The sequence below is a fragment of the Pelodiscus sinensis genome, chromosome 20 (assembly GCF_049634645.1).
Source record: "Pelodiscus sinensis isolate JC-2024 chromosome 20, ASM4963464v1, whole genome shotgun sequence".
Lineage (NCBI taxonomy): Eukaryota > Metazoa > Chordata > Testudines > Trionychidae > Pelodiscus > Pelodiscus sinensis.
This window is the reverse complement of record NC_134730.1, coordinates 27,756,061-27,777,047: the sequence shown is the minus strand read 5'-3', so window position 1 is coordinate 27,777,047 and position 20,987 is coordinate 27,756,061. Positions and strand designations below refer to the sequence as shown.

The 20,987-nt window shown below is 62.0% G+C and overlaps 1 protein-coding gene across 1 annotated transcript in view; it reads right to left on the bottom strand.

Annotated features, from left to right (window-relative positions):
* Positions 1–3,890: 3,890 nt before the first annotated feature.
* CEP131 (centrosomal protein 131) overlaps positions 3,891–20,987 on the bottom strand; it is a 33,741-nt gene continuing 16,644 nt past the window's right edge. Inside the window, exons 11-26 of the mRNA XM_075904065.1 lie at positions 20,824–20,924; positions 20,258–20,440; positions 17,716–17,907; positions 17,072–17,215; positions 16,341–16,466; positions 15,721–15,837; positions 12,243–12,345; positions 11,017–11,218; positions 10,537–10,644; positions 9,785–9,902; positions 9,464–9,538; positions 7,126–7,268; positions 6,087–6,264; positions 5,788–5,984; positions 4,328–4,388; positions 3,891–4,219 (exon numbers count right to left, since the gene is read on the bottom strand). Coding sequence (XP_075760180.1) covers positions 4,145–4,219; positions 4,328–4,388; positions 5,788–5,984; positions 6,087–6,264; positions 7,126–7,268; positions 9,464–9,538; positions 9,785–9,902; positions 10,537–10,644; positions 11,017–11,218; positions 12,243–12,345; positions 15,721–15,837; positions 16,341–16,466; positions 17,072–17,215; positions 17,716–17,907; positions 20,258–20,440; positions 20,824–20,924 — 2,123 coding nt within the window. The 3' untranslated portion in view covers positions 3,891–4,144. The remainder of the gene's footprint in view (positions 4,220–4,327; positions 4,389–5,787; positions 5,985–6,086; positions 6,265–7,125; positions 7,269–9,463; positions 9,539–9,784; positions 9,903–10,536; positions 10,645–11,016; positions 11,219–12,242; positions 12,346–15,720; positions 15,838–16,340; positions 16,467–17,071; positions 17,216–17,715; positions 17,908–20,257; positions 20,441–20,823; positions 20,925–20,987) is intronic.

Below are 20,987 nucleotides of genomic sequence, written 5' to 3'. Positions count from 1 at the left end.
CCTCCCGCCAGCCGGCCTGGACGAGAGGGAAACGTCAGGGTGCTGGGCCTAGGCTGGGCTGTGTCCCAAGGCAGTAACAGGATGCACCACCCACAGGACCGGAAAACAGCCGTGAGCGGGACGGGGAGCACCGGCCTAGAGGGGAAACGACCAGACAGGCTGTAGCAGGCCATTTCCTGGAGCTTTCGCCCCCCCCCCCCCAGCCAAGGATCTGAGGGCGGAGAGAGCGAGACACAGAAATCCCTGTTCCCACACCTGGGGAAAGCCCCACGAAACATCAGGTCATCCTCGGGGGGAGGAGGAGTGGTAACTTGGCTGCACTTGTTGCCTCTGGATCCCAATGTGCTTTACAAGCTGGGATCAGCCATACCTAGATGGGGAAACTGAGGCACAGAAGGGCACCCAACACCGAGTGAAGGGAGGTTTGCTGTTTACTGGTTCCCTTCTCCTCTCAGTAGGCATCCGGGGCTCTTCCCCTCCCAGGTCAGTGAGGGGGGGGATCCAAGGTACTAGGCAGCTCTCCTGAGGCAGCGAAGGGGCAAGACTGCCCCCCAGGGGTTGGGTGGCAGGGGGGACTCAGGCCCGCCCACTCCACTGCGTCCCAGCCCAGGGCCCTAACGGCAGCAGAGCTCCAGACCGCAACACACTGACCGTGCTGTGACCCTGCTAACCCATGGCCAGCTGTCCCCGGGCTACTTCCATTCCCCCCTCCGTGGTTACCTGGGTCTCCGGCAGGGCCACCGGCTGGATGGGGCTTGTCAGCTCCAGCCAGGCTGCCAGTCCAGGCCACTCCTCAGTCTCGGGCAGGTGCGGAAGCACAGAGCAGACACCTGCCTCCTCTGCGTGCTGGACCCCTACTGAGCTCTGGGCTGGCTCTTTATAGCCCTGGCCACGCCTCCTGCCTTCCAGGCAGGTGAGAGGGTGGGGCCAGGTTCTGCCCGAAAGGGCTCACAGAGGGGCTCTTCCCCTCCCGACTCAGTGGGTGCCCACCCCCTTGGGTTTCAAATAGTGCCCCACCCCACTCTCCCAGAGCACGCTCTCCTCCCAGCCTGGCCAAAGCTTGGCTGGGGAGAGCCAGCTCCAGGGTAGAGGCCAACGGTTGGCAAGTCAGCCCTGGACAGGCCGCCCTGAGTCAGCAGAGCGCCCAGCAGCGCTAAGAAAAGGGGGCGAAAGCAAACGCCAGTCCACGCACGCACGCACGCCCACGGCAAGGCTCCACCAGCGCACGCAGCGAGTCCCTCCCAGCGGGATCCCGGCCATGGCCAAGGCCAAACAGCAACCCAAGGAGCCTTGCTCTGAAGAACCTCCAGGTCGGGCCAGGGACGTGAAGTATCGGTTCACTCAATGGTCGATGACCCTCATGAATTCTTACCGGTTAGTCGCCTCGTCTATAGTCCCTGGGGGGCCCCTGCCACCCCGTGCTCCTGCCTATCGGGTGCCAGGCAGGAGCTAGTTCGCGAGGGGAGCGTTCAAAAACCAGCTCCCCTCATGGACCGGCTGCCTGCCACCCTGCACTGCTGCCTCTGATACAGGAGACAGCAGCACGGGGAAGCAGCAAGCCCTGCCTGGGGATGGGGGGTCTGAGCTCCTACAAGCCAGAACGGAGCTGGCCTGCCTGCCTGGCTACTAAACACTTGAAATGCCGAGCTGCAGTGGGGGTAGGTCCTGGAACCAGCACGAGCTGGGACTGAACAGGGCTGGTGGCCAGCCTGCTACGAAATGTACTGGGGGGGTGGGGGGAATTGCACATCGTCTATACCAGTGATGCACAACCTGTGGGTCGCGACCCCCAACGGGGGGTTCCAGCACTTTGATCTGGGCCGGCCGGCATTTTCGTTTCCCGGCTCGGTGCCCGACGTACACGCAGCAGGGGCAGGCGGCGTGGCAGGGGAGCGGACTGGCGCTTTAAATTAAAGGGGCCACAATACAATGTTCCCAGCAGGTTTTTTTTTTTTGCTCAACAAAAACGTTCCCGGCTCTGGGGGTCGCAAATGAAAAGAGGTGGCACCACTGGTCTATACTAGAGCATTAGCCTAGGCCACACATCTCTCTTGAACCGGATGTGCAAGGCAGCAGCCGCGAGCAGACAGCGCGGCAATGCAGGGCTGTGCTGTGCGATGGGGAAGGAAAGGGAACAGCTGGACAATTTGCCAAGGTAAAGAAACCTGCTGGGCTTGTTTCACCGGAGCGAAGGCGGCTCGATGCAGCCTTTCCCCGCCGTCGGAAGGCAGCAACGCTGCCTTGACTCCACGTTCAGCTGTGCACCTTGGAAGGAACCCACAGCGTGTTGTTCAGACGTGCGGACGGCCTCCGCTCCCGCCACTGCGCTTCTGCGGCACGAGGCCTCCTCGCAGGCCCAGCAAACAGCCCAGAACCCAGCCCGCTGTCTTGGTAGATCCTGGCCCCGTTAGCACGCTGGTGGCTAATCCGCCGGGGAGGCAAGGGTGCTGGAATGGATGGAGACGGGAACGGACATGCTGAGGCAGAGGTGCCTAGCTACTGGTTCCTGGATCCTCCAGCAGCAGGGCCCCCCCCCGATGATTAAAGGGTGTCAAGCTAGTGGCAGGGGCTGGACTGTTGCTCTCTATGCTGCCTCCCCACTGCCCACGCCAGTTCCGGAGAAGGCCGTGGGTGAAGCGCCCTCCCACGCACAGCACGGAGCAGGACCCTACGACCATGCAGCACAAGTCCTGTGGTGAGCGAATGGCCAAGGAGATGGCGGCTCCAGGGGGACCCTTAGCTCGGGGGCTCAGGACTCTGGTGCGGTTCAAACTGCAGTTAACCCAGCTCCGACGGGGTGCGGTGCGGGCCGCGTACCACCCAGCAGGTCACAGCCCTAACCAGACCTGGAACTCGCCCCCCCCCCCCCCGAGTTCCCTGCAAGCTGCGCAGCTGCCCGGTTAGCACCACGCAAGGGCTCCAAGACGCCACACAGCAAACTGCAGCCGCCGGGCAGGGCTGCCGTATCCCTAGCCCTGAACCTAGCCAAGCCTCCAACTGCCCAGCAGTCCACCCCCGCCCTGGAGCTGACCGCCTAGGTGCTGCTGCAAGGAGAGCTGGGGGGAGTCCAGAGCGCCCTCCCTCACCCCCATCCCCTCCACCCTGCCCCACCCTGCAGCCTGCACCCCCAGGCAGAGCCCTCAGTCTCTGGCACCCCAGCCTTCGGCTCCAGGCCTGGGCCCCTTTTCCTCAACCCCATCCCAGAGCCCGCACCGCCAGCCGGAGCCCTCACACCCTCTGGCCGTCCCAGCCCTGAGCCCCTCATCCCTGGCCCATCCCATAGCCCCCCACACCCCTGAACCCCAAACCCACTGCCCCAGGCCTAAGCCTCCCTCCCCCTTGCCCCCACCTTGCCACATCTGTTTTAAATGCCCCAAGAAGATGTGTCACACATCACCTCTGTGCAGCACACACTGCCCCAGCGGTGCCCAGCACAACTTTCCCAGCCCTGCAAGGAACAAGAGGGAACGCTGCCTCCCACCAATCCCCGAGGGGCAGCGATCGCTCACTCACCCCCGTGCGTGGGCTCAGGGCAGCTCTGCCAGAGGTGGGAAACAGAGTCACTGTCCGGCGCGGCGTGCGGGCGCAGGGAGAGCAGAGGGGGCCGAGGGCTGGCGCGGTGATGGCTTATTTCCCTCTAAACTCGCTGCTCTACCCTTTGCGAGAGCGGGGATGCGTCCGCATTCACGGTGGGCAGCCGGAGCGTCTGGGTCACGCAAACCCCTTCTCGCCGGCCCAGAGAAAAGCCCGGGAGCAGCCCCAGTGCACGGCCCCACGCTAAGGAAGGGCAGGCGCATTTCCTGGTGCATATCCGGACGCCGTTCTCCAAAGAGCGCTCTCCCAGGTGCTGCCCGGCACCCGCCCGCCCAGCAACCACCGCTCAGCCAGCCTTAGAAACACGCAGTTTACTGGTAAAATACCACGCAGGCGCCGGACCTGGGAGTCCGCAGCAAGGGGTCGGGCTTAAGCCCCAGTCACAGACGGTGTAAAGAGAAGAGCACAGTCGGAGGGGGAGGGAGACTCCGTTTCCAGCCCCGTGCACCCGCACGGACGGAGCGCAGGCGCACACAGGCCATCTACCGGACGCGGAAGCCCTTGTTCCTGCCATCCTGCGGCAAGGCAATGGCACCCGGCAGCTGGGCTGTTATTTAGTAGCCAGCAGCTGTTTGCGCTGTTGCTCTAACAGGGCTTCGAGGTGGTCTGCCCGCTTCACAGCCGCCTGGAGCAAACGAGAAGACGGGAGGGAGCCGAGGTTAGACGCCACGAGGGCCGGAGGCGGGCAGCCCCGCGGGCCACGTCTAGCACTCCCGCCCGCAGGGACACTTACGTCATGCTGCTTCCGAAGGACGTTCACGGCCTCCTCTTTCTTCACGATGGCCACCTTCACTCTGCACGGAGACAAGGGGACCGGCTGAGCCTCGCGCCCCGACCGCCACGCCGAGGGGCCAGCAACCGAGGGAACGGCCTCGGGCCCCTCCTGGGACTCCCGCGCCCCGCACACGCCGACGGAGCCTGCTGCGCTGGCAGGGAACAGGCTAAGGAAACCCGTGCGCAGGTCCGACAGGAAGTGGGGGGGGGGCCTGGATCCAGCGTCCAGTGCTGGGGGAGGTGGTGACTCTGCTGTGCTCAAATGACCCAAAACGCACGGAGGCGACTGGCCTAAACGCTGCCTCTGCTTGCCAGGGTCTTTCTGGTCCTGGTCATGCTGCCCTGGCACTGCCAGCGGCCCGTCACAGCCCTTGGGGCTTCAGCAAGCCACCGTCTTCCCCGCTCCAGCTGGTGGCGACCTTCCCGAGCGATTTCAGGCAGCCGAGCCCTGGTCTGGTGACCTCAGGCAGACAGCTGGATGCAGGGTAGGGAAGCCAGCCGGCTGAGGGGGAACGTGGCCCAGCTAGAGCATGTCAGAATTGGAGCCGGGGACTGCTCCGCACCACAAGGCCGCTCCCCGGCCACGAACACGAGAGGCAGAGACGGGGCCTGCCTGCCTGTTTCTGCGCCTCCCTGGGACTAGCCACATTCCCGAACCTTTTACTTTATTCCACAGGGCCGTGCGAGGGACTGGTGCAGTCGCACCACCTGCATGGAGACACTAGCACGCCGCACGAGTGCCCGCTGCTCCCCGGGTACCCGCCCAGGTCTGGGCGCACAAACTGCGCAGTACAACGGACAACGGGAACGCCTGTGACTGCGGAGCTCACCCGCACGGCAGCTCACGAGCCCTTTGCCAGCCAGGGAACAGCCTTCCCCTCTACCTCCTGGCTTGAGGGTGCCGCCCCCTCGCCCCAGACTTCCCGCCTGAGCCAGACCTGCTCTTCTCCACCTCTCTGGCCAGACTGCCAGCGCTGCGGCTTGCCATCTTCAGCGCCAGGGCTGCTGCAGGGTGGGACGGCAAGGTCCCTGGGAGCACCTGACCGAGCCGGCTGTAGCCAGGGAGAAGCCAGGTGCTCACAGTGCTAGCCTGCCAGGGAATCCGAGCGCAGCGGCATGTCTGCCCACGCGTCACGCCTCTCTGCCCTCTCCGAAGGCCCCCTAGCCAGGCCAGCAAAGGAGCAGCCCCTCCGGTTTCCAGTGCTACCGAGCTGCTGCAGGGCGGGGGCAGGGATCAGGGCAGTGCAGCAGAAAGCCTGGGGAGACAGCAGGCTCCGAGGACACATAGAAAGCGCAGCACCGGGACCCGTGACAAGGGCCAGTTGGCGCAGGCTGGGGGGGGCCCCCGTGAGTGGCCTCCAAACCCCGGCCCTGCCACAGCTGAGCCCAAGTGCGGCAGAACGCGAGCTCAGCCCTCACCTCCTGTGCACCTCCTCCAGCTCTTCATCCTTGTCCCGCGCGACCCGGTCCAGCTCCAGGCGCTGGCGGGCTCTCATCTCCGCCATCTCGGCCTTCAGCCGCTTGTTCTCTTCCTCCACGCCCACCAGCCTGTCGGCAAACTCCTGGCGAATCACCTCCGACAGGCTGCTCCTCTCCTGGGCCAGCTGGTCCTTCACCTGCGGGGCACAGGGCATCCCTGGGGGCTCCGTGCAGGGAGGGGGGGCTCCTTGGGGAGCGTCCCACACACCTGGGCAGCAGAGCACCTGGCCTGCACTCACCTGCCTGAGGTCTTCCGCCTCCTGCTCCTTGAGCTTCACCAGGCCCTGCAGGTGCATGTTCTGGCCCTCCAGCTCAGCCAGCCGCCCCTTCAGCTCGCTGCAGCGCTCCTGCAGCTTCCGCTCCGCCCTCTCCAGCTCCTGCAGCTCCGCTTCGTACTTGTCGCGGACCCGCCTTATCCTGGGCAAACAGCCAGCCTGGGTCAGAGACGAGGCCCCGCCCCCCATCCCCCACCAGCGCAGGCCCGGGGTGACCTCACGCCCCTGGGGTCTCAGACCTTAGAGGTGGTTCAGCCCTTAAGCAGGTGGTTTCACGTCCCAGCCCCACGGATTATTGGCCTCAACCTCCTGTGGCCGCGGGCTCCACCGGCTAATCACACACGGGGCGGAAACACTTTTCCTTTCACCCGTTTTCACTTGCCTACTTTTAAGCCATAGGGACTGTCCTGTCCTTTGAAGGCCCGGGGCAGGCAAGGAGGGAGTCAGATCAAGGGCGGGCGGGCGGGCGAGGGGAGCAGGCAGCTCTGGGAAGGACAACCTTGACGCCCATCGCTGGCCCGCAGGGCATTGTGGGGAAGCCAGCCACCGGCTGTTGAAGGGAGCCCTGCCCAACAGGACTCCTGTTTGTCTAATGCTTTCCTAGCTGTGGGCGTGGACGGGCGCCAGCAGGGAAGCATCTGCTCTGCCATGCAGCGTGAGGCTGCAAACCTGCCCCAGGGGAAGGCGCACTGCACCACGCGGCCTGGCTGAGGCCAGCTCAGCCTCCCCAGCCCCGGAGGGCAGGCGCTGGGGGGCAGCAACACTCCGGCCCTAGAAGGCCCACGGCAGGCGTTCTGGGGGCAGAGCGTGGGCAGGGCCATGCCTGGCGGTTTGGGAGGGCAGAGCCTGCCCCGCCATACGGTTTGGACCTTCCCCAAACCTCTGCTCTAAGCCCTGGGCATCCTCCCACGTGCCGCTCAGCGTGGCCGTGGCTGGGCCCAGCGAGAGATTCCAGACTGGGCTGGGGGCTCGGGGTCTTGGCAGCCACCTGGCCCCTTCCTACCTGTTCTCAGCCACCCTCTCGCACTCTTCCTTGACGGACGTCATGTCGGCCTCCAGGCGCCGGATGACCAGCTCGATCTCCCTGTCCCGCTCTTTCCTCACCTCCTCCTTGAGCTCTCGCTCCCGGGACAGCAGCCAGGCCTCCTGGGGACAGAGGCCGACGGGCTCAGGTGGCAGGAGAGCCGAGTACAATTCGGCGAGGCGCTGCTGTGCTCCCTGGGCCCACCCCGCTACCCCGACCGCGAGCTCGGCTGGGGAACGCAGCAGAGGGCATGTGACGTAGTGGGGGTACCTGGCTGGTTTCTATGCTGCTGGCTCTGGGGTAACCCCCACTGGCTGCCGTGGGTACCACGACCCAGCAAAACAGGATGAGTCACTATGCAAACCAGTGGCCAGACACCCCCCATGGAGAGGAACAAAGGAAGGTGGAATGCTGCCCTGGCTGGGGGGCAGGGCTGGAAGAGAGTTAGTTGGTTGCTGTCTGTGAGCATGGAGGAGACAGCCTAGGGAAAGGGGCTGGAGTTTAGGGGCCCAGTCTCCCCCCAACTCAAGGGGGCCTGAGGCATCCTAGCCCAGCTATGTGACCAGATTCCATCTGTGCTGTATCCTGGAGAGGCAATAAACTCCCTCTATTCCACCGGCTGGTGCAGTGCATCCCACTTCTGACACCAGTGTGACGGCACGTTGGGGGTCCCCCATCTCCTGCACCCCAAAATGGCACAAACAGACTGTCTGGCCACTGGTTTGCATAGTGACTCATCCTGTTTTGCTGGGTTGTGGTACCCACGGCAGCCAGTGGGGGTTACCCCAGAGCCAACAGCATAGAAACCAGCCAGGTACCCCCACTACGTCACAGGGCACACGGGGACGACAGGCAGGACAAGGTGCCTAGGAAGGCAGAGGATCAGTCCAACCCAAAGGTTTCCTGGCACGCCTCCAGGGCTGTGCGAAGCGCCTGCCTGACGAACAGGAACAAGGCGAGACTGGAAATGGTGAGCCACCTCGTGTGCTGGGAATCAAGCCGGGGGGTAGAACGAGGGGACGGGCTTCTCTGCCCACCACATCTTCCTGAGGCTCCCCCGAACATGGCTTGTGGCTTAATTCAGGAAAGGGCAGGTGTGAGCCTCTTGTGTGACCCTGGATCTTAGAGCCGTCCTGAGCAGGCCGGGCTAGAGAGAAGGGCCCAGGTGAAACCAACACCTCCACTGGCTCCAGCCGAGTCCTGACCCCCACCACACTCCACCCCCAACCTGGGGTTTGCCTCCTTCTCTTTGCTGGTTCCCGTCTCTGTTCTCTCTAATAAGCATCTAGCCAAGACAGCAGATGTTGCCCCAGCGCTGTGAGCCTGTGTGACGACGTGTCGGGGTTCCCCGTCTCCTGCACCCCCGGAGTGGCACGGATAGACTCCCCCAGCCGGTAGAACAGAGGGAGTTTATTGCTTCTCCAGGATATAGCACAGCACAGATGGAATCTGGTTCCAGGGCAGGGCTAGGATGCCTCAGCCCCCCTTGAGATGGGGGAGATTGGGCCCCGAAATCCCAGCCCCTTGCTTAGGCTGCTTCCTCCATGATTGCAAACAGAAACTAAAAACTCTTCCAGCCCTGCCCCCCAGACGGGTTGGTCTCTGCCTTCCTCCCTTTGTCTCTCTCCCTGGGAGGTGACTGGTCACAGGTTGGGAGCCCCTTGCCTAGTGACTCATCCCCTGCCCTGTTGGGCCGTGCTACAAACAGCCGCCAGTGGAGGTCACTCACTGCCCAAGCCCAGCAGCCAGCAAGGCCCCCCCGCTACACCACAGCCTGTGACCGCAAAGGCCTAGCTCCCCCGACGCCGGGACGAGTGTGCCAGGTCGCCAGGTGGCTGATCAGCCCACGGGCTGGGCCGGTGGTTCTCCTGCAGTTGAGTGTTAACACCAGAGAGCGATGTGGCTTTCTCTCTCATTGCTGTTCGTCTCTCCCCTCTTTTCGGGGGTTTCTCTTCTCTTCTAGGAAATGGGTTTGCGGCAGCAGCTTCAGCCCAACTAACGACATCTCTCCCCCGCCCAAAGCCAGCTCTGACCATCTCTAACAGACTGGCAGGGTCTTGGCTCTGAAATCTCCCTGCAGCTAAAGGGGACGGGAACAAGGCTGCTGCTACCATGAAAGCTCGACTCAATCCCTTGTTGTAAAGGCTTCGGCTGTTTCTCTCTCTTCTCGGTTCCATTCACAAGGGGAAAAGGCCGTTGAACGGCGAGTTTGCCAGGGCGCTGAGCCGGCTAACACCTCTGGGCGCCCGGAGCAGCACTGGTCAGCGACGCTGACTCTCTGGGCTGTTCAACTACAGTCCCGGCCGAGCGCAGTTACCTCCTTCTTCACGTAGTTGGCCTCCCACGCCTGCTTCTCAATCTCCAGCCTGTCCTTCAGCACCTTCACCTCTGCCTGCGGGAGGGAAGAGGAGAGACAGAAACCTGTTCAAGGGAGCGTCACCACCCCCGGCCACCAGGCACCTGCTGGCAATGGCCAGCTGCTCCTCCGAGGGCAGTCTGCGTGTCAGTGCGCAGGGGCGAGGGCTAGCGGAGGGCTTGGAGGAGCCCTGCGTGCTGCATTGCACTGCAGGAACATGGGTGTCCCCCGTGTCAGCTGGCACACCGGGCCAGCGTCGGGGGGGAGGGGGAGGGGCAAGACCTGGTGCCGCCTCTCCTGCTCCTCTTTCGCTTTTTCGTACTCCTCCTTCAGGGCCTTGGCGCCCACGGCGCTGTTCTCCTCCAGCTGCCGCCTCAGCTCCTCCAGCTCCGCTCTCTGCCTGTCGGAGGCAAGGTGAGCGCTGTCAGACACGGTCGCGATGCCCCCTGCCATCCCTTGGCCCAGAGCGCCGGCAGCCCCGCTGCACCCAGCGTCGGTGACCCCCAGTCCTCAGTGCGCCACCTCCCCCCGCAATGCTGAGATCCCTCACTGCAGCCCGACTGGGCTGCTGGCTCCCAGGCCATTCCAGACGGGAAACAGCAGCTAGCTTAGCAGAGCCGCCACGCACCTGGGGAGCAGGAACTGGCCGACTCTGCCCCCAAGGAGTGTTGGGAAGAACCCCACAGCTGACCTCTCCGCCCACCGGCCAGGGTCGGAGCAGCTCTCCTGGCCCTTTCCTGAAGCAGGCTAGTGGCGGCTCTACCACAGCAGGAGTGACGCTGGAGGGAACAGCCCTGAGACACGGGGCAGCTGGAGGAGACGGGACTGGGCCACGTTTGCCCTCTCGCTGCCCTGACATGGTTCTCGCCAGTCGAGAGCCTCAGAGCCCCAGTTCCTCCCGGGGCTGGTACTGGCCAGGAAGGGGCATTCGCCTCCAGCAGCCCAGGGGAGCTGGGTGGCGCGACGGGGAGCTTGAGGCCCAAGGCCTGCCCGTGGCTGGGAGCCTGGCCCATCGCTGCACTGGCTGCTCTCACCTGGCTGCCTCCTGGCTGAGCCGCTCCTTCTCCTCGGCCACCTCGCCGTAGAGCCTGCGGCGCTGCTGCTGGAGCGCCTGCTGCTCCTGCTCCAGGTGCTTCTCGTACCTGCAGTGGGGAAGGCCCGTCAGGGACCTCGCCTGCGTGTGGGGGTGGGGCTCAGCTCTGCAGGGCCCCTGGTGCCTTGGCAGGCAGCTTCCATCTCCCGGCCTGCTGCCCGCACCCCTCACTGGGGCGGGGACGGCGGCCCCTGTGGGGAACCCCACCAGCAGGCCAGCCACAGCCCTTGCGAGGATACGCAGCTCATCTCCGGCTGGCCAACAGGCCTTGGTTTACCCCGATGGCGGGATGTGGGAAGACCGGAGGCTAAGCTGCAGCTGCCCATCCAGACTAGGGGGTGTTAAGATCCCCCACCCTGGGCTCCAGCACAGGACAGACGCAGATGGGAAGGATCCCACGTGAAACTCCATCCCCACGCACCGCTGCCTGGCTAGCTCCCTCTCCCGCTGGCTCTGCTCCTCCTGCTCCCGCTCCAGGAGCGCCCTCAGCTCCTCCGTCTGGCGGAGGTAGCGCTGGGCGGCCCGTTCGTCCGACTGCAGCAGCTCCGCCTCGTGCAGCGTCTTCAGCTTCTTGATCTCCTGCTTGTGTTTGGCGATGAGCTTCTGGATCTCTGGCTCCAGGCCTGGGGGCAAGGCGGGGGGTGAGGAGGCTCCGCGGGGAAGGACAGTGGCTCCACACAGCCTGGGCGAATGGGGCTCTCCAAGCGCACCCCCCCACACACCTCTTAGACCACTGTCCTCGGAAGGCAAGCAATGTCCAGAAGATAGGGCAGGCAGCTAAGGGGAGGGGGACTGATGCCCCATAACCTGGATGGGGGAAGCCCAGAGTCCTTCCATCATGCCCACAGGGATCCCAACACCACGCACTCCGCTGTACCCGACCCAGCTAACCCTGCCTCCGGCTCCCGGGCAAACGTAGCATGCAGCACCCAGCACAGCAGTGTTAACTACTGGTCAAGGGAGAGGTGGGGGAGGTCTTTGAGGCCAAGAAGAGCAAGAGCCAGTGACCTCATTGTCAGCTCAGCTGGGGGCGGGAAGGAGCCAAGCACCGGGCCCAGAAAGCGCAGCGCGGAAGGGGCTGGCTGAGCGAACAGGCCTTCCCTGCCCTCGCTGCTGGTGCGAGTCTACTGGGACACCTCAGTACTTGGCAGCTGGAATAAAAGGACAAACCAGCGGGGAACCGTCACTGCTACTGCCCAGCTGAGCTTCAAAAGGGAGAGAACAAAGAGACGTCTGGAAGTCTGGCCAGCGTACGGGCTGCGCCCAGGCCTTTTCCTGGCTCTCCCCACCCGCTTGTTGATTTCAAAGTTACTGGTCAGGGCCACTTGCCTGAAAACAGGATCTTGGCTCCACACAGGAGCCCGCTCTCAGCCCCTGTGCCTCACACCCCTCCCAGCCACAACTGGAGGGAGAGCAGAGCAGTTCGGTACAGGCCCCAGGCGAGGACGCTTGAGCACAAGGGGAGACTCCAGCTCCTGTTCTCCCGTGAGCATCCAGAGAGGCAGGAAATGTGGAACAGCCCTGACACGATGTCAGCAACTCCCTGCGGGCAGGGGGCGGGGTGCAGCGGGGGGGGGGAGGGGAGGAGATAGGGACACACGCACACGCTGGCTTTCACATCTCGCCAGGGACAGGAGCCCTTTGTACCTTTCACGGTGATTTCTTTGATCTTCTTGGTTTTCTCGTCGATCCATTTCTCCCGGCGGATCTTCTCCGTCGCACTCATCAGCTCCTTGAGTTTCTTGATCTCCTGTTTGGAAGAGAACGCCAAGCTTCAGGGACAAGGCGGAGGACAATACAGCTACCTTCAAACGCAGTGTTTCCACGGAGAGGAAAATCACTGGCCCCAACGACCTGGCCTACACATGGGCAACTCGGACAGCTGCAGCGGAAGTGTGCCCTCCCCAGCAAGGCACTGTCCCAGTCTCTTTACCCATCTCCTGTCCATTCCCTGTAGCAGAGCTGCGTTTGGAGCGCTGGGTTCGGCTGGGAAGCTGGCAGGAGTACTTCATTTCCCAAGTCCCTGCAGGCTCCCGATTCAGAACGGGCAACAGGAGATTTCACAGGATCCTCTGGACTCCACACAGCTCTTAGCGGGGAGCTTTTCTGCCCTTCCTGCAGCAGACTGTGCCCCGAGCAGATGTGCAGCTCTCACGCCTTCCTTGGGCACAACTGCTGGGCACGGCTTCCGATTCCAGGGGCACGGGTGATGCCAGGCACACCAGGTCCTACCGCTCTTACCATTCTTCTCTGGGGCGCTTGCTTGGGAGAGCCGGGATGCTGGGCCAGGCGTGAGAAAGGGATAAAGGGCCTACCCGCGTATGGAGGCCAGGCAAATGTAAACCATGAACAGCTGGCATGGACACTGCCACGGAGGTTCCAGGTAAATGCATCCTCTAGCGGCCGGCCTGGCCCACGCAGGCTGCACAGCACCCCGAAACCCTTGGCACGGAGAGCACTAAACTGAGAGGGTTGTAGGTCCTGGACACTGCTTGGAAGGGCAGAGGGAGAGAGCCATTCCATAGGTCTGTGGTGCGCTCTAGACAGCGCAACTTTCTCAGGGGAGGAGGCAGCGATTTGCACAGCAGCCAAGTCTGAGGAGGGCGAGAAGGATGGCTCGGATTCAGCTGCTGAGCCCAGCAACCCTGCAGGGAGGCAGCGTGGATCTGGCTGTTACTGCCTATGACCAACTCCTCTGCGTCGAGCTGCAAATCCTCTACCCCCCCCTCCCCCCCTCACGCAGGGGTTTGTCTAGTGCCTCCTTGATGCTTTCACAGCGGCGCAGCTCGGCCAGACGTGAACGGAACAGAGGGGGGCAGCAGAGAGAGGGGACACCCAAAGGCAGGTAAAGTAAGAGAGTGGGGGGGAGGCGAACCCATCGGGGGACCGTGGCGGTAACAGGGCCGTGCAGCCAAGCGGGTTAGCTCGCATGGACAGCGCTGTGACGGCATCATCTGTCTGCAGCATGGAGGACTCAACAGCTGGTCCAGCGCCAGAGCAAAACTGCCTCTGCTCACACCGGGGGCGAGGGCGAGTCACGGGGCTTCGGGCTCCCTGAAACGCTGCAGGGGCAGGGCTAACAGGGAACGCCGCAGGAGCAGGGAGCCCGGACGAAAGCTCATTCAACCCTGGGGCAGGGATGTCTGGCCCAGCACAAGGGGAGGCCTAGCTAGCTGGGCCAAGGCACAAACTTGCAGCTCTCAGAGCCGAGTGCAAGGAAGGTCCCATGAACCTGATGAGCGAGTCCAGGGACTACTGGGGGCTCTGCAGCTCGACTGGCCTTAGAGAAGCAGGGGGAGGGAATTTAACCCCCCACACAAAGAATGGGTCACCAGTGGACGTCTTGGGAGGCCTGGGCTGAACTCCCTGCTCCGCCACAGACGTCCCGTGTGACCTTGGGTGAGTCCCTCAGTCTCTCTGGGCCTCGGCTCCGCTCTGCACACAGGCACGCGGGGGTAGACTAAAGACCAGGAGGCCCCCAGATATGAGACGATGGGGGCCAGATGAGGAGTGTGTGGGGCAGACGTTGCGGCAGGAGCCCTCCGCCCGGTCCCTGCCCCACCCCCTCAGCTACTCTCTCGTCAGTCAGCGTCGCTGCTGCTGAATCAGCCCCTGGAGAACCCAGGCTGCTGCACGATGCGAGCCCCCAGAGGCTCTGCACAGCACACGTGCACTCTGGGGTGGGGCTGGGGAGGAGGGGTTCAGGCTGCCCCAGGGAGAGAGAGGACACCCCCAGCAGCTTGGGGCCAGGTGAGAAGCGCCTCTCCATGGCTACTGTCGCGGCACAGCCGGGGGAGGGGGCATGAAAGACACAGTAGCGAGTGGTCCCTTTCCCCTGCAGGCCCAAATGGGTTACAGCTGTCCCGGTCCCCGTGCTGTCCCCGTGGTCACTCTGCAGTGCAAATGCCCCTCCTTCCAGCACAGCCAGCCCCTGCCCTTGCTGTGAGCTACAGGAGGACGCTGCCTGCCACGTGTGGCGGCCCTCGCTCCTACCGTTCCGGACAAACGGACTCAGAGGGACGGACGGACAGATGCCCGTTTCTAAAACGTGTCGTGACGAAGAGTGAGACGCCGCCGCCATGTGACAGAGTGGCCATGGGGCGGAGCCAAGAGCCGTCTCCTTTTCCTAGCACTGCCTGGAACAGCCAGCAGGAGGCAGGACAGGTCAGGACTGCAGGCCGGCCGGCCGGGGCTAGGGACACCGGTGAGCGGGAATACGACCCGTTGTCCGTGTGTGCGGGAGCAGAGCGCACCCTGCCAAGGAGGCAGTTCCCAGCTGCTGAGCTTGGCGGAGAGCAGACCGTCCCCCTTACTAGCGAGGAAAGCGCCGCTCTGTTGTTTCACCAGCGCACAGCGACTGAGGCCCGGAGAAGACCTGGGCTGAGGGACACACGGGATGATCCTTCCTCCCAACAGGGCAGCACCCGGCAGCGGACGGACTGTTCGCCAGAGGGCGGCAGGGAGGGAGACGGACAAGCTGAGGTCTCAGAGGCCTTTTGCCATCGCTCCTTCCTAGGAACCCCGCACGCTGTTACAGCCCCGCTCGCCTGCACACTTCCAGCCCGGGGACAGGCTCCTCGGCAGCGCGTCCGAAGCAGCGGGAAGGGGGGTCGCTGTCCAATTCTCCTGCAGAGGCTGGTTTGTTACGGAGCCTGGCGTCCCCTGTGGCTGAGAGCGAGGCCTCCCCCCACCGCCCAGAGGCGCAGGGAGCCGCCTTCACAGCCTGGCCTCGGTCGGGAACCGCCCCACTCAGCAGTCTGACACTGGCAGCTATCCATGGCGTGCTCCTGCTCCCGTTCCCTCCGGACAACCAAGCCAGGATTCAGCCCAGGGCAGCTGCCCCCGGCAGTCAGGATGGAAGCCTCTACAATGCGTCTGCTGCTAGACAGACTGGGACCTGCCCGGAAGCCATAGATGCTTCTCCTGGGGAAGCCATGCTTCCCCCTTCCCTTCATCAGCAAAGAGGTGGCCAGGACCTAGAGGTCTCCGTCTTAAGCTCTACAGGTTGGAGGTCCTGCTTCGGGCAGGGGGCTGGACTCGACCTCCTGAGGTCTCTGCCAGCCCTGATTCTATGCACCCCAGCTTGTGCTCTGTGATGGTCCCTCCCCCCTCCACACCTTCTCACCAGCTCATGCTGCTCCTGCAGCTGGGCCATCTTCTTGGTGTACTTCTGGTCCACCTGCTTCAGCTCTGCCACCACGGCCTCGCACTTCTCACTCAGAACCTTCTTATCGTCAATCAGCTGAGAGAGGGGAGGGGAGGCAGGTGAGGTCACCCCGCTCGGGGCCCAGCGCCACGGCGGGGGAAGGGACGGCGCTGCAGGCCCACAGGTAGTCAGCTGACAGAGCAGCCCTGAACTACTCGGAAAGGTGGCCCAGGAACCTGCTCCCCTCCCAACGGGGCAGCAGCCGGCAGCGGACGGACTGTTCGCCAGAGGGCGGCAGGGAGGGAGACGGACAAGCCGAGGTCTCGGGGGCCTTCAACAAAGGTAGCCAGGACCTAGAGGGCCGTCAAACTCTACAGGTTGGAGGTCCTGCTTTGGGCAGGGGGCTGGACCTGCTCCCCTCCCTAATTCGACACCAGGCAGCCCCGTGCTGAGAACGGCAAGCAGGGTCCCCCCCAAGCACAAGGGCTACTGGCAGGAGTCTAGCTGGAGCAGACTCCAATGCTTCAAGGAGCATTTGGCGAGGTGGGGGGGCTCCTAGCTGCGTGACTGTAAAGCGTCCCACCCGGAGGGGAGGTTACCTGGTCGATGAAGGCCAGGTGTCTCTGGATAGCAGCCTCGTACTGCTCTCTCTGCAGCTGGAGCTGATGGCTAAGCTCCTTCTCGGTCTCTTTGACGTGCCGCACGGTCAGTTCCCGCTGCTGTGCCTGTCGGGTGCAGGGGAAATAACCACAGGACGTGAAGGAGCCGCCCAAACAAAGCTGAGACTGGCACAGGGCAGAGGCCAGGAACGGTGCCTGCCCACCAGGGTCAGCTTGGCAGGGGTTGAAAGCCACCATTCGAGCTCCTGGGGCTGCCAGGTCCCAGTGTGAGGGGCTGGCATGAGGAAAAGGGAGTGGAGTGGAGACTGGGCGTGGAGGCAATCCTGCATGCTCGCTAGCTCCGTTCCCCTGCCTTTGGCAGCACGGGGAGGGCTCAGAAGTCCTGGCCCGACTGGGCCTCTTCCGGGCAAGGGGGGTGGGGGAGATCCGTTCCTCAGCTGGGCTTTCCCAAATCGCTGTCAATGGCTCAGACCGTGTCAGGTCGGGATCCATCCCTCTGGCCCCTCCATGTTCGCTTGGCTCCATGGAGAGGACTCTGCCCCCCAGCTGCCGGCGGTACTCAGCCGGGCTAAACGCTCGCCCTGTGATGCAGGGCGCGGCACAGCTCCTGAATACGTGGTCAGGAGGGCGGGCCAGCTCTGGTTTGCCCTGCTGCAGGTCCCACGGTCCTCTCCCCCCACCCTAGGCTGGTGAGTGTCTGGGCTACGCACCAGTGCAGTCTGCAGCATGGTGATGGCTCGCTTCTTCTCCTCCACCTCCAGCTTCAGCCTCATGATGGAGCTGGTGACTTCTGTGGCTACAGCTGAAGCTTGCTCCAGGTGGGCGGCCACCTCCTCTTCAGACAACAGAGGATTCTGGGAGAGGAACACATCACAACCAGAGCCGGACACAGCTCGGTGTGGGACCAAGAGCCCCCTTTCTCCCCCACAGCATTCACACCCAGGTCTCCACAGGTAGGAGGACTCTGTCTCTGTACTGTCGAGCCCTTCAGACGGGCTCTGGAATGCCTGGTCTCTCACAAGCCCCCTGCAATGGAGCCAGCAGAAGCTGTATTCCCATTCTGTGCCCCAAAAGCCACACCCAGGCCCCCATTTGCCCAAGGCCAGGCCTTCTGGAGACTCCCCAAAGGAGTCAAGAGAGCAGCAGGATGTCGGGGTACATGGTCCCCAGGCCTCAGTAGTTTCCCCTTTTCCAGCAAGGACTCTGATGGATCCATTTTGGTCCCCACGACGCTGGCCTCATCATTAGGCCAGGCTCTCCTGTTCCGCAGCAGTGTCCAAGTGGAACAGCCAGCTGGCAAGCCCCCATGTGACACAGCCCAGAGGCTCCCCTAGCCCCCTGCCCCACGGCTCACCTCCGGCTGAGCAGCAGAGGCGGCAGACCTGGGCCGCTCCTGCTCCGACTTCTCCATCTCATCCAGGAAGGTGATGATGGTCTGGAGCTTGGCTTCGGAGAGCAGAGCCCCGTCCCCAGGGACGCCGGGGCAGTGGTTCAGCTTTCCAAACTTCTCCAGGTTATCGGCAGTCAGGGAATTCGAGTCGGCCTCCTGCCCGGGGAGAGGACGTAGGGCATTAAATGGGCAGCAGTGCAACAGCACAGCAGAGGCAAGGCCGTGAGTCAGGAACCAGCTGTCACCAATGCAACTGCATTCTTCCATCGCCCCCTACTGGCTGCTCCTCCCAAGGACGTGCTCACACACCAGGAATCCTCCCTGGACAAGCACGGCAGGCCAAACTCCACCTTGTCCCTGACGGATACTCCCAGAGGCACAGTATGAAACGGTGGCATTTCACAGGCATTGGCTTTTCATCCCTGCTCACTGCCCCCACCCTGACTGGGCACACATTGCCTCAGGCCAGGGTGCAGAGCTCAAGTTTGCTGACATGTTAAGTGACTGCTTCTTGGAGCAGTTAGTTCTGGCACCCACAAGAGGAGAAGCAATTCTTGATTGAGCCCTTGGACCAGATGCTGTTCTCTGCGAAGAGGTGAAGATAGCCGGATCACTTGGTAACAGTGACCATAATATAATGAACGTTAACACCCGCGTGGCAGGGAAAGTACCACGGAAGCCCAACACTGCAGCATTTAATTAAAAAAAAAGGGACCATGCAAAAAATATGCTAGTTAAGCAGAAATTGAAAGGCACAGCAGCCAAAAATGAAATCCCTGCAGGCTGCATGGAAGCTTTTTAAAGACACCGTAACAGAGGCTCAACTGAACAGCCACATTAAAAAACAGTATGGAACCAAAATGCCATTGTGTCATTCCCAAAATACATGCAACTTTTAAAATCAGAATGCTAGCCACTATGGCTGAGTGGAGACTGTGGCTAAGCAGCTGCTCCTGGGGTGGGCAGATGGACTCAAACCCACAACCTCAGGCTCCAGGGGCTGAGACCTAAGCCATTAGGCCAATGGAGTTCTCTTTGCTGAGCACTTGTTCTGCATTTTGATGTAGTTTGGCTCTTTGCTTTGAAAAGGTCGCCCACCTCTGCATTACAGGATGTTTTGGAACAAAATGACAAACTGAATACTAAGAAGTCACCTAGGGTATGTCTACACTATCCCGCTAGTTCGAACTAGCGGGGGTAATGCAGTCATCCGCAGTTGCAAATGAAGCCCGGGATTTGAATTTCCCGGGCTTCATTTGCATGAAGCCGGCCGGCGCCATTTTTAAATGCCGGTTAGTTCGAACCCCGTGCCGCGCGGCTACACGCGGCACAGAGTAGCTAGTTCGGATTAGGCTTCTAATCCGAACTAGCTGTACTCCTCGTGGAAGCCTAATCCGAACTAGCTACTCCGTGCTGCGTGTAGCTGTGCGGCACGGGGTTCGAACTAGCCGGCATTTAAAAATGGCGCCGGCCGGCTTCATGCAAATGAAGCCCGGGAAATTCAAATCCCGGGCTTCATTTGCAACTGCGGATGACTACATTACCCCGCTAGTTCGAACTAGCGGGGTAGTGTAGACATACCCCAGGACCAGCTGGCATTCACCCTAGAGCTCTGAAGGAACTCGCAGCGTGGAACTGCAGAACTATTAACTGTAGTGGGTAACATACCCTTTACATCAGATTCTGTACCAAATGCCAGGAGAATAGCTAATATGACAATTTTTAAAAAGGGCTCCAGATGTGATCCTGGCAATTAAGGGCCAGTATCATATAGATGAATATAATTTATTGGGGGGGAGGGGGGGAGAAGAGAGTCAGCATGGTTTCTGTGAAGGGAAACCATGCATCACCAAGCTACTAGAATTCTTTGAGGGAGTCAACAAACATGTGGACAAGGAGAATCCAGCGGATATAGTGTTGTTAGATTTTCAGAAGGCCTTGATGAGGTCCCTCTCCAAAGCTCTTTAGCAAAGTAAACTGCCTTGGGATACGAGGGAAGTTCCTCTCCTAGATTGGTAACTGGTTAGAAGACAGGGAAGAAGGGCAGGAATAAATGGTCAGTTTACAGAACGGAGTGAAGTAACTAGTGGTGTCCCCAGGGTCTGTTCTGGGACCCGTCCTATGCAACATATTCACAAATGAGCTGGCAAACAGTGAGGTGGCAAAACGTTACAAACTCCTGAAGATAGCTAAGTCCCGGGGGCCCAGGGAAGGCCGGAGTGTCAGGTGCTGCCAGCGAGTGGGTTCTGGCGGGGAGGAAGGAGGGGGCTTGCTGCCCCCCATGGTTATTCCACAGTATAACTGTGCCTCCTGCCAGACCCCTCCCTTTTCGGAGGGGTTCTTGGACAGACACACTCACAGATGGACAGACAGACGCGCGTTTCTAAAACACATGCACAGCCAGCACGCAACCCCCTGCTGACCTCAGGGCAGCAGAAAGTGAGCCCTTGGATGGAAGCTTCCTTGCCTGCAGCAGCCCTTGCCCATCCCTGAGCCCCGACATTACCCCATCTATCCAGGCATATTTGTCTTTCTTGTAGAGCTTAGGTTGGGGCAGCAGCTCCGGCTCCTCCTCCAGCAATTTGAGCGTGTCCAGGAGTTCGTTGAGGGTGACCTTGGAGTGGGCTCTGCTGCTTGAAGTGACCGCCGTCTGCAGCTCCTCGCTCGCCAGCTCTCTGGAGTTCACATCCTAGAGCGGGGGCAGGAATTAAGGAAAAACCACACATGGTAGGTTTCCAGGGCCTCCCCAGCTCCTAATCCGGGCAGGGGCCCCAGGGCAGCCTGATGCAGAACAGGGAGCTGAGTGGCCCTTTGATTCCCTCCCTCTGAAGTGAGCAAGGCCCATCTCTGGGGCTGGGTGAGCAAGGCAGTCACAACTTGCCGGGCCGTTGGGTCATGGCCACGCTCTCCTGCAAGCCTCCTGGGCCTGCTGGGGAAAAGGCTGAGCTCCTGCTGGCCCGCACTGAGCCTCCCTCAACTGAAAGGGTCTCGATGGAAGGGAGAGAGGCCAAATCCAGCCTAAGCTTCCTATAGCACCAGTGACTTTGGCACGAAGAGAAAGGCTGAGTCCACCTGAGGCTTGTCCTCTGCCACATTATCCCGTCCGGTGCCCGAACCAGGCCCTGGGTGGAAGCTTGGCTCTGGCTCAGTAGCCGCCGCTCGGAGATCTGCATCTGTAGGAATGAGAGCAGCATGCGCCTCTGTACTCCAATCCAAGAGCACTGCCCTGGCCCTCC